The following is a 12,410-nucleotide window of genomic DNA, read 5'->3' as shown; positions in this document are numbered from 1 at the left end:
TTGGAATAACTTCTTGTGCAATGCAAATGGTAATTATTGTACAAGTCAGAAGTGTCCCCTTTTAATCACTATTTAAAGAAGACCAGTGACCTACCAGCTAGAGAACTGGTGGTGGGCTTATTGTTGTGATAGAGACATTCATTCAGTAGAACAGAGAAGCAAAATGACAATCCTGATTTGCTGCAGCTGCATTCACCATTTGAAATGCCTCCCTCCCTCTTCAGTAGCAACTGGATTGGCAGTGCAGCACACATGGAGAGCTGCAGAGACTATAAATTAAAGGCCTGGCTGAATATCACACCTCTTGTAATTGGTGGTTTTTACAGTCATACAATGGAGAGATTGGGTCTCTAGGTTTATCATCTGTCCTGCTACTTTTTCCAAAAGAGAGGCAGACACGGCCTTTCATTAAAATGGCCAAATCACCAATTAAGCATTTCAGGATTCCAGGAAAGCTTCATAGATTGAATTCAAGTGACCCACAGTATTAACACAGGTGATATAAAGCAGAAACTGCTTTTCACCTTAATGGTGTCACATTGTATTTTCTATGTGAACACCATTCAACAATTGACCATCAGTAGATATTGGATTACTAGATTTAAAATTCTCCTAATGGTATTCAGAAGGCTTTTCGCCATGAAGCAGTTAATTTGTTTAGGGTCTCTGGATGTTCTTCAGCTACTTAAAAAGACAATGTGAAATTGGTTGGCACATGCCAAGACTTTGGTTTAAATAATTACTTATTTATAAGGTGATTCTGCATTCAGAGTTTTCCTTCAATTTTCCAGTACGCACTGTTCTTAAACTCAGGCTTGCTTAATCTAAAAAGCTTTTACAATACCAAATGCATGGTGGAGTTGTGTAGGTGTATTGAAAATGGGTTTGAAAATCTGCTGTTGATTAAAAACAAAACCAAACAATCTCCTATTCAGTGACCTAGGAGTCAGGCCATGCATGAGTTCTGAGACATCATTTAAACTCCATAAGTATCAGGTGCTAATTGCCACCAGAACTAGATTTTGTTGCATGAGCATGCAGTCTAATGTGAAATGGCAACTATTGTGTTCTTGATTTTAACTGATTGAATGACTCATGAGAACAAAACAGTGAGTCATCTGATGAAGTCTGATGAACACAGTTGAGCCTTTCAGAGGGAGATTAAAATGTCAAACAATAGCCAGCTCCTGGAGTTAAGGCTTGTAATGAAGGACAAATCAAGTTTCTTAAATCCATGTAGACAAAGGTCTTTCGTACTTTCCTCGATGTCCATACAGGAGAAGTAGCAGCCTGTCCTGTTTAATGAGAATAGAAAATGACCAAACTCTTAGCGCTGGAAAGTTAATCAAAGACGGTTGTTTTCTCAGGACAGAGAAAAAAAAGAATATCACCATCTTGTCTTCTTGTCCCTTGAATTTCTAATAAAGAAAGTGTGTCTACACATCACCTGAGAGTCAATATTTACATAAACAATCAACAGGCTTGTCTGGATTTTGAAGTTATCACCTTGAGAAAGGCAGGGAATGCTGAATGAAGCCTGATTAATAAAAGATGATCTGACCCATTTTTTTTTTCAGAATTCTCACCTATTTCTTCTGTGAAAATAGTTTTGTTTTAAAAGCCGTTTTGTTTCAAGTACGTTAAGTATTTCTCCAGTATGCTTGATCTCCTACCTAGTTGTACCTTTTGTCTTTGCTGCCTTTCACTCTGTTGTGGTTGTCATTTCAGATCTTGGAGTTTCTTTGATTCTATGTTATTAGATTTTATTCTTTTCAGTTCTTTTCCATGTAGTATTTTTGATCCTTTTTTCCACCTTTGAGAAATCTCTTGATTTTAATTCAGGTTCTGAGGTGAGTCTCCTAACCGCTTGTGTGAAAGAATTCTGAACCTTTCTTATTACGAACACACTACACTTACAGGATGTTACTTTCTTTCATTTCTTACTCCATTTTCCCATGACAACAGCTGGGAAAATGGTGCATAATTTATCAGCAGCAAAAAAGAGAATGCAGTGAATTTACATCTGGACAGTGGTCAGTAGCATTTGCCAGTGCACGTGTGGTGCCCACACAGGCAGCTAAGGCTTAGGGCAGATTGTGCATGCACAGCTGTTCCTCACTCCTTGGCAACAGCTCTGATGCCAGTAGATAGCAGACAAAAGTACTACATCGCTGTTACAGCACAGGGGGAACAGAAAAAGCCTGCTTCAGCACAGCCTGGTAGTGTTGCTAATTCTGGGGATGTAACATTGACAGCATGACAACATTCCATATATTTCCCCCACCACTCACTGTTTCTCACTCCACTTTGTGTGTCAACATCAATAAAACACTTCTCCTTTAAAGCTGTGGAAATGCTTTGTGCCCAAATAGCAGCAGCTATCCTCCACACAGGCTGGGGTATTTGGGGACTTGTGTTTTATTCCAGTCTCCTCCACTAACTCTCTCATTTGAGCTGATCAAGCCTTCTTTACCAATGCATTCTCCAATAGAGTAATACCAATGTGTATACAAAGCAGATGGAATCATTAAAAAAAAAAAAAAAAGCTTTCAGACTAATTGTTTGGGGCTATTTCTGAAAACAAGAGTGTATTCTGAAAACATTTGTAAAATAATATTGCTAAAACAAAAGCTACCAGCTCTCAGATTTCCAGTGACAAGAGACATCTCCATCAGCAGAGTGATGTCAGTATATACTCCAGACTTCCACCAGAAGCAAGGCACACAGCACACAGCAGCCAGGACACTGTCAACCCTCCAGCTGATCAAGACTGCTTCACTGACCTGCACACTAACATGTTCATCTCAGTCGTTCAATCATGCTGCAGGATTATGCAGGTGAATTAATACAACTGTGTGGCCTTATGCTGTGAAAGCCATCATCATAGACTCTGTAGATTCCCAGGTAAGCTGATTTGTCAGCCTGGAAGTGTAGGGATCTGCCTTCTGTGCCAGATGATCTACATTCATTGCTAGCCTTTGCTCCTTTTGGTTTTGGCTATGGGTTTAGTGATCTACGTCTCAATGAGAAACATAGGACCTGGTGTAACCAGCTTTCTGTGAGAGACACAGAGAGTACTGCTGGCTGGAGTTCACTTTCTCCTGATGGCACCGAAAACGTTGTTCCTGACAGTGGTCTCTGGAGCCACCTGAGTCAGAATAATAGAAGAATACAGAAGGAAATATATGTAAAAGTTTGGAAATCCAGCATTGAAAAGAAAGAAGTTTCTAAGCCATTTAATTGGTCTTATCACCAGCTAGATGTCAATTGTAATGTTTTCTTTCGTTGTCTTGTTACAGCCATCCTGGTAATGAGCCAGCCAAGTATGTAAGTGGTAAGATCCCATTCTAAGATAACAAAGATTAACATGGAGCAACAGAAGACACAAACAAAACATTTTGTTAAAAAAAAACACAAACACATCAGGATGAAAGCCTATGCGCAGAATTACAGCTGCATGGAGAATATGAGCTCCAGCTGCAGTGATTCGACTTCACCAGTCAAGTTGCTACCTTCTGCCGGAGGCAATTTGCCTCCTGCCTAGACATGTCATGGCCTTGATGTGAAAAGCTCAATTCCCCCTAGGCAGCCAGAGCCCTTCAGCTCCAACAATATTTTAAAAATGAAGCAGGTAATCCACAGAAACATGTTAAACACTGTTTTCTTGGCATGGAACTTTTATCTCTTCATTTACCATGCAGTCATTGAAATGAATGAACGAAGGTGGGATGAATGAATGAAAAATGAAGAAGTGTCTTGCTATAACCAGATGGTAACAGACCACAATCCTTTTTTTCCCAAGGGGAATCCTTTCTTCCTTATCTCGTTAACCCCCAACCCATATATACACCTTCTTAGCAACGCCAGTGTATTTCTGTTTTGATTCAGCTATTTCTTCAGGCACCACAATGATCGCTCCATTCTGGTACGGACAGAACATGCTAAGAAACGTCTAGGCAAACTAGAGAAAATCCAGAAGAAAATCCCTTAGGTTCAAAAACGACTCTTGGAAGAAAAGTTGAGGGAAATGGACTGATTCAGGTCAGAAAAAAGGACGATCGGGTAGGCACTATTTAATACTCTCCAAGCGCATTTGAAGTATTAAAAAGAGGATAAGGATCAATTTTCTTGTGTGCTCATCAGGGACAGGACAGGACATTGGTTTAATTTTTAATAAGGGGCATATAGATTATGCATTAGAATACCTTCCCATCATATGGATCTTATTCACTGGAACAGGTCTCCTAGGGAGTTTGTGAGTCCCTGTCAGACTTGGTGCTTTTACAAAATAATTTAGACAGATCTCTATTGAGGGTGACCCAAATACACCTGCTTGCGATTTAGTGCACAGAATTAGAATTACAAAGCTTTTGTGGTCCTTTCCAGCCTCTATGTTTCTTTCCATGAAGTCAGCTTTGCTAAATGACATAGCATAGGGAATTAAAAAAAATCAGACTAAGCTATACCTGCAGAAAACCATCCAGTTCCTACTCCTGGCATGACAGAAAAAGACTGGTCATGAGGAGACTCGTCTGTGTTCCTGCTTCTGTGTCCTGCCACAGCAACTCACAGATGGGTTTATGTGCTGGCGTAATTGAGAAAACCCAATGGTAATTCCAAGATATGGTGTATATGAGGCAGCCATCTGGTATTGTCTAGGAGGATGGACTAAGGTGTCATACAGGTTCCATGAAATTCAAATGGGTAAGGTCAGCATGAAGTTTGGGAGAATTAGGACTAAGGATTTCTTTACCAGACTGCTCCAACAAGAAGTCAAATCAAATGAAAGACGGAGCTAAATCTCAGGTGAGGAACATGGAGTGAAAATAATGATGTCTTTTCCCCTTACTTCTTTGTTATAAAAATCTGAATGTATCTTAGAGTAGCTCACATAATAAACAAGAGTTTAATTGTGCGTACATGTGCTGTGGTAGGAAAGTTTAAAATCCAGCATGATCTTAGTCCCTCAGTCTAGAGCCACAGGTACTTGAGATGAAATTTGAAGATGTCTTTTCCCCAGTTTTGCCTTGATTTGGCTTAGGGACCCTATGAGCAGGGCTCTGAGGCACTGCTACAAGACTTTAATTTCTTACTCCTCTAATGGGAGGGTTTGGATAGAGGGACAAAAGCATATTCACAGAGCAGCAGCAATTAGCAAAACAGATACAGAATGTCAGTCTGTCGTGACAGCAGATCTAGCTCCCTGGGGTCATTATCTATGAATGTGTTAAAAAGGCAGCAGATGTATTTTGGATTGCACAGAGGATAGAGCAGCTTGTTATAGCACTTACACTTACTTATGTTCTGCTGGCTGACAATCCGCAGTACACATCCAGTGGGCAGATCACCCTCACAAAATGCAGTGAGAAAGGGGTACCAACAGTGCAGAGCTGAGTGCTTGGAAGCTGGGAGGTGCCTGAGTGAAGGATGCCTGTGCAATCTGAATTCTTACATTCCTGAATAAATGCTACAGTGGAGTCAATATGTTTTCTGCAGGCTCTTCTGACCTGGAGGGCAGGATGGCTTGTGCTTGGTAAATGAGCTGCTATTTCCATGTTTGTTCTATGCTCTCCTTGTTCTGGCTGTTACCTCTCTTATTTTCTTGGTGTCTCTTCAAACCCTGACCTGGACTATCCACATATTTCACGCATTTTTTCCCCCTCTCCTGTGGTGTAGGAGCATGTCCTCCCCACACTAGGAAGTCATCCACAAAACTGTGGAAACCCCGATGGAGCAAGCAGTGTTAGCTTTATTTTCCTAAATGCAAGAGATATAGGTATCTCCACAGATTTGAAGCACTTACTGTAATCTTTTGGCCCTGCTTTTTCCTGTTCTGTTCATCGATAGAAATTTGAACTCTAAAGATGGATCTCACTAACCTCATTTAGAGGTCTTAGTGCTTTGTCATTGCTGGAAATCCAGACCTAGAGACTGAGTCAGCCAAGCAAACCTGAGCAGCACTCAGGGAATGATTGTATATGAGAAGCTTGGCTAAAATATCTGGGGAGAGGCAGGCAGAGAATTCAGTTTACCTGGATCTCTCATAGCCACCTCAAACATGACATGATGCTATATTCTCCATAATCCCTCTCATTTGCTGGACAAACCTTATTTATCTCCCAAGTACAAATTGTCTTGTGCACTGAAGGAGGAACAGATCCTTTGAAAAAAGGTAACACGTGTTCATGCAATTAAAGGATGTGTTGTATGCACAGAGGAGCTTTAAAGCAAATTGAGGTTGCAAAGCAAATACAATGACATAAGTAACATTCAATATGCAAACAATAAACTGACAGAAAAAAGAAAGAAAGAAAGAAAGAAAGAAAGAAAGAAAGAAAGAAAGAAAGAAAGAAAGAAAGAAAGAAAGAAAGAAAGAAAGAAAGAAAGAAAGAAAGAAAGAAAGAAAAAGAATTCTAATGAAAGATGGTTATAAAGAGTGGTTTCCAACAGCCAAGCTTATGTGGGACCCTCAGCTACCGTAAGTCATCAGCAGATTTCAGTGGAGCAACAGCGTTATACACCACCTGGGATCTGCCCTTTGCCTCTTGTTATTTCCTTGCATTTGAGTTCCAAAGAAGTGTATGCAAGTTTGATTATGAACACTATTCTTCATTAGCAGACAGAGAAAATTAAACTGGGCTTCTTAATTGTTGCTCCTGCTGCAAAACTCTATGTGAGCGTCTGTAATGATACACATCCGTCTTGTTGGATTTCTGATTTGGATGTCACATCTGCTTTTCATTGGTGCACATAAAATATTAATATCCCTACTGCAGCACTTAAAAGTCTTGCTGTATTAGGGAATTTCTGTCCTTCCCTGCAGCAATTACATCTTTTTGCTGCGTACTGTTTGCCGTTATCTCGGTATTTCTGTTTGTGGAAGGAATATTTGGGTTCTTTGTACAGTTAGGTGGCTTTCTTCATCTTAGGAAGGATTATTTCCTGCCTCAGGATCAGTGATAACTGGAAATAAAGGAAGAGGTGTTTTAGAAAACAGAGATGGATTCCAGCTAATAAAGATTGTATTAGTACTTTTTTTTTTAAATAAAAAACCTAAGGTCACTTGTTTTTTTTTTCCTGAATTGCCTTCATTACATGGCACATAGTGAACTCTACGTTTTTCCCCACCAATCTCAAGGGCAGCTCACTCTGTAGAACTGCCGCAAAGTGAAAAGTGGCCTGTCGCAGAGCAGGGAGCAGTGCGTAACAGTTGCTGGATTTCTCTAACTAGTTTTTCTTCCAATCAATAAAGAATGGCCTGAGTTGGAACAGGGAGGTAGGGAGGCACTTTATGCCCCAATTATCTACAAATCATTACTTTTACCATCTTTTAGGAAATATCTGTTTTCTTGTTAACATGCATTTATAATGGGGGGAAAAAAAAAAAAAAAAAAAAAAGCTTTCTGCAATGAATAGCCTCTTTGCAATAGTGCCTTCTACATCAAAGGTACCTCGCTAAGAATTGGTTAAATCTGAGCTGCTCTAACAAGCCAAATTATAGATTTAGTCTCTCATGAATATTTTTGCAACTAGAAAAACTTGAATGAAGCCAAAAGTTATAGCTGGAAGTCCATGGATGTAGTGGAAAAAAAAAAAAAGTCTGAGTTCCAATATGGAATTACTCATCAGTAGATAACACAGAAGGAATGTAACTGCTCACATGACATGTAAGAAATAGCTGTTTGGTCCTGGCTCCAGTGATTTATTTTTATTTAAATACTGAATGGTTTGTACAAGATGGAGCACTTCTGAGGAAGGGCTGAGCAGGCTGCGCGCCTTCAGCTAGGTCTGAAGCCTGGGGCTGAGCTCTGGAGTGGGGCATCCTGCAGCCCTGAGGCCAAGCCAGACTCTGCCATTGAGCGTTAGAGGTGTTTAATTGAGCTTATGCTTAACTGTGCCCGTGCAGCAGTCCCCCAAAGTAATGCACTCGAGGTTAATCATATACCTGCACGGCTGGGACCAGACTCTGCAACTGATGTAAAAGCCAGACACATTTTAGCCCCACTGGCTGCAGTGTGTGCATAGACCTGAGGAAGGGAATGTGTTCACGTGTTTACATGAGAATTAAATTCAGCTTGGCCCAGCACCACCAGGGGCAGGACTGCAGCACTGCGAGGCAGCTCCCTGCTTTCCCAGCCCGGGCAGGCGTCCCCAGCCTAGCACAGCTGCAGAGCACAGATATTCCAAATCCTCACATCCTCTTTCCATAGCAGTGGAGATGAAAAGAAGCTGCAAGGTGGGTTCAGGTACATATCTTGCTGCTCTGCTTTTGATAGTTATACCTTTGTCAGTTACACCTGAGTTTGCTCTTAAAAATACAGTTGCATACACTGTTGTTACTTATGCATTTTTTAGGTCTCCTCCAGACACTCAAATACTTGCTTAATTGCAAGTATCTAATTTGCATATTCAGCTATTACAATTGAAAGTGTAAGTGCCATACACTGAAGTCCTCGTTTTCCTGTTCATGTGCCTTTGTAGCTAGAGTAATGATGCACAGAGGTAGCAGGCACTTAGAGAGCAGGACAGCAATCCTGGGTCATGATAAGCTTGTCTTTCATTGTGAAACATCAACACAAGTAAAAATACTTTCTTTAAGGGGGTAGGAACGTGTATAGTTAACTGAGGGAAGGCAACATTACTGCCATTTAAGGAAATGACAATCAAAATATTTGGGGTTTAGTTTTGTGGCTTGTGCTGAATATGTTAACATCTGGAGTAGGTTTTGGAAATGTCACTTTCTGTACATTTGACTGGGATGTTGTAGTTTAATGCTGATAAGGCCTCCAGCTTGCTGCTGATTGGATTGCAAAAAGAAGAGACCGGGGAAGGTAATACAGTTTGACATAGACAGCATGAGTTGGAATTTCCTTCCCGCAAGAAATGCTGCTTGTGCTGGTGGAGCTGTGTGTTTATAACCCCTGGTGGCAGGAGCAGGGTGAGGCTCTGTGTCCCTGGAGTTGGTACACAGCACATGAATGACCAAGTTCGCTCGGAGTAACTATGTCTGTATGAAATCTGTAGTGTGACACTTGGAAATTATCAAATACATTAGCTTTCTTCAAAGGACATCAATGGCAGGAAGAAAACAATTTATCCCGATTCCATTTTGTTTGCCTTCACTTTTCTGCACAGTATGCTATTTCCTCAGGTTCCTTTTTAATCCAATAAATACATAATGACTCTGACAGAGGCCTGGACTCCTTCATTTCGACTACAAGCTGGGTCTGTGAAGGCCTCACAGAAGCACCCTTCCTAAAGCTCTTTAGTTTAAATGGACCTGGTTTTTAATGACGAGAAACACGGAGAGTAACTATGTTTTCTTCAAAACAAAGTGAATAAACAGAGCAACCAGAAAGGCCAGATTCTGATCTCTGAGAGGGCAAGAGGGACATACCACCCTCTGCTTGTCCCAGGGCTTTGGAAGGTCTCTTTTGGTCATTTAGGCCCAGCCACAGCTAACGACATCCAGGGCATTCCAGGCAGCTGTTTATCTAATTTGCAATATGTTTATTTGACTCTAACGTTTCTTCTGTTGGATCCAGGATTTCTGCAGCCTCTGGTCTCCACTCATGCCTTAAGTACCATGTGGTTTCAATTGTGTTAAACTGTCGGAGAGCACAGAAATTGTCTTTCTGATTTTCTGTTGATGTATGTCTTGGATCAATTTGGTGAATATTTGTATTGTAAAATATTGCTCCTTTGTATTTCACTGTCATTTACAGCTGAGTATCCTGAATAGTTGAAAGCCTTAGGTCAGGTGAATACCCATGCTGTTCACATATATATATATTTTTTTTTTCTCCTGACTAACACAAATAAACAATAGCATTTCTGTATTGACTGTTTGGATATCTTCCAGCTCCCCAAAGGACAGAAATGATCTTTCTTTTGCTTGTGTAATTACTAGCTTCTGTCTTATTTTCTGACAGCAAATGGGACCTCAAGCAGTCAGTTGTCTACACCCAAATCCAAGCAGTCCCCGATCTCCACACCTACCAGCCCAGGGAGCCTCCGTAAGCACAAGGTATTACGTTTCTTATACCTTACTAAATCAGTTTCTTCCTTGGTCTACTCAGATGTGTAATGCATTTAAGTAAAGTCCATATTCTCTTGAAGCACAACTCCTAAAGTTGAAATAGTGGAGAATTTGGCCCATTACCTAAAAGGATTGTTACTTTGGTCTATAGCAAGAAGATGAGTCCAGTCTGAACATTTACATGGGCTTTCTCATTTCTGTAGTAGCCACAGTGTTGCTTTTCTCCTCTTTGAACAGTCTTTGCTTGATATCAAAACTGGAATTTGGATGTAAACTTAAGTACAAGTGAAGGTCAGTGGGATTTCTGCTTTCGTAATCAGAATGTACCTCAGCCTGAGCATGATTTTAAAAGCATTGCCTTGAAATTCTGGAAGAGTAATTAAAAAATTCTGGTGGTGGTGAGGTTTTGCAGTCAGCTAGCCACATGCCATCCCCTGTGAGCTAGATTGCACAAGCTGAGCTGATTTTGTTTGAGGATTATGGTTTACCTCAAAGCAAGGAGTGGTAGCAGAAGTTGAACTGCAGTTGTTACGATGGTGGCACAAAGCACAGAGAAGTCAATGTGAAGAATCCCCAGAAGTCCAGTGGGCTTTGGACTACATCTCTAGCATGAGGACTTTGGACATAGGACTGAATGGCATTGGGAGAGCCTGGGGTGGACTTTTGGCTTCTCGAAAATCAGATCCTTAAAATATTCCCAACATATGGAGAGGCTGTAGTCACTCACCCTTCCTTTAACAAAGGCATAGCTTAATCCAGATGAAATCAGTTTTTTTTTTTTTTTCCCCCCCCTAGGATTTCACTCTGGTCTCAGCTGCTTAGCTTGAAGTCTAAGGACATGCACCAATTTTAACACAGTGCTTTCAAATTTATTATTAATTTATAATCAAGAACAGAATCAAGCCCATGGTCTGCACTCAGCAATTGCTTGTGTGTATTTCAATGAAAGTAGTGCTGCAAACTGCATCCCTTGCTTCAGCACCCAAGGACCTAAAATACTTTCTCAACACTGTCTCATCCAGGGCTTTGGAGATTAGGATTGGCTTTCTAGTAAAGATGAGTAAAGCTCACCTATAACATTTTATGTATGTTTTCAGCTGGCTGACTTAGGATCTTTCCAGTGAGGGCCGTAGAACATTTATAATAGATGGTGACTGCTGAGGGCAAAGCCAATCCATCTATGAGCTAAATTAAGCCAATCAGAAAACATGAATGTAGCATTTTAGGTTCCCAGAATATTCATGCATCATTGTTTTCCTCCCAGGAGCAATTTTCCACTTATGATGAAATCACTTTTCTCTTTTTCCCCTAAAGCTCAAATGGTAAATGCTTAGAATGAGTTCACCACGAAGTCATATTTTACCTTGTCTTATATCAAGATGGCTGTGAATTCCCTTTCTGTGTATTTGTGCTTTGCTTCATTTTGCTCAGTTATTGCAGGGGGAGGGGATGTGTGTGTGGGGGGGTGATGTCAAGGTTCAAAAAAGTCCAAAGAGAGCTTTAGTCTTTAGGATGGTGGTATACCTAGTTCCATGCAAAACTTCAAAGAAGTGGAATAAGATGGTTACCCAGAAAGAGACCTTGAAAAAGGTTTATATTCAGTGTTTGATCCAATGAATATACTTGGGATTATGTTCTTAACCCTTCTGAACAATCAGAAATGGTGTAAAATAAAGAATAAATCACAAAAGGTGATATTCCTAGAGATTTGTCCTAAGGGTAGCTGTCAAATAAAGGTAAGACTTGTTATTGTGGACTTAAGTTCAGTGAGACCTGTTTAAGGAAAGATTCTGTTCTTTCATGCATGTACTGCAATGGGCACATTGATCCAGAAGCGATAAAAAAAATTCTTCTCAAACTTTTCATTAAACAGTCATCTTTCTTTTGGTACCAAGGTGCACCTGCTTCACTGTGCAAGTAACCTGCCTTGATTTTTGCCTTGATCTAACTGGATAACTATCCAGTAACCAATGCATGAGAATTCCACACTGTCCCCTCAGCTGCGCAGAGCTGGACCACTTGACTGTCTCCTTGTGCATGACCAGAAGTGGAAAACGATTGTGTGAGTTAACATTTTTTTCTTTCTTCCCACAGGACTTGTATCTGCCTCTGTCTTTGGATGACTCTGATTCCCTTGGAGATTCCATGTAAAGCGACATGAAGATAATTGTCCATATTGCGAGCTATGTTTAAGATACAGTAGAGTACTTCTGCCAAAATAAGCAGATAGGTGACTGGTGCTTTCAAATCAGACAAAGGACACACAGTTATATGTCATTTTTTTTCTGTGATTTATCCTCTGTGCCACAAACCAACACTTGCCAGTCTATAGAGATAGAGGGATACCATTCTTCTAATAGGGATGCAAAAT

At 40.5% G+C, this 12,410-nt stretch overlaps 1 protein-coding gene across 2 annotated transcripts in view; it reads left to right on the top strand.

The window, feature by feature from the left end:
* Positions 1 to 12,190, top strand: part of DCX (doublecortin) — a gene marked incomplete at its 3' end in the record, with an annotated part of 70,412 nt that extends 58,222 nt beyond the window's left edge. For both annotated transcript variants that reach the window (XM_084293919.1, XM_084293920.1), the window contains exons 5-6: positions 9,933 to 10,027; positions 12,134 to 12,190. In XM_084293919.1, the coding sequence (XP_084150045.1) occupies positions 9,933 to 10,027; positions 12,134 to 12,190 (152 nt within the window). The remainder of the gene's footprint in view (positions 1 to 9,932; positions 10,028 to 12,133) is intronic.
* Positions 12,191 to 12,410: the final 220 nt, after the last annotated feature.

The sequence above is a fragment of the Netta rufina genome (assembly GCF_964035555.1).
Source record: "Netta rufina genome assembly, chromosome: 12".
Taxonomy (NCBI): domain Eukaryota; kingdom Metazoa; phylum Chordata; class Aves; order Anseriformes; family Anatidae; genus Netta; species Netta rufina.
Note: the sequence above shows the minus strand (reverse complement) of the source record. Positions and strands in the feature narration are given on the sequence as shown.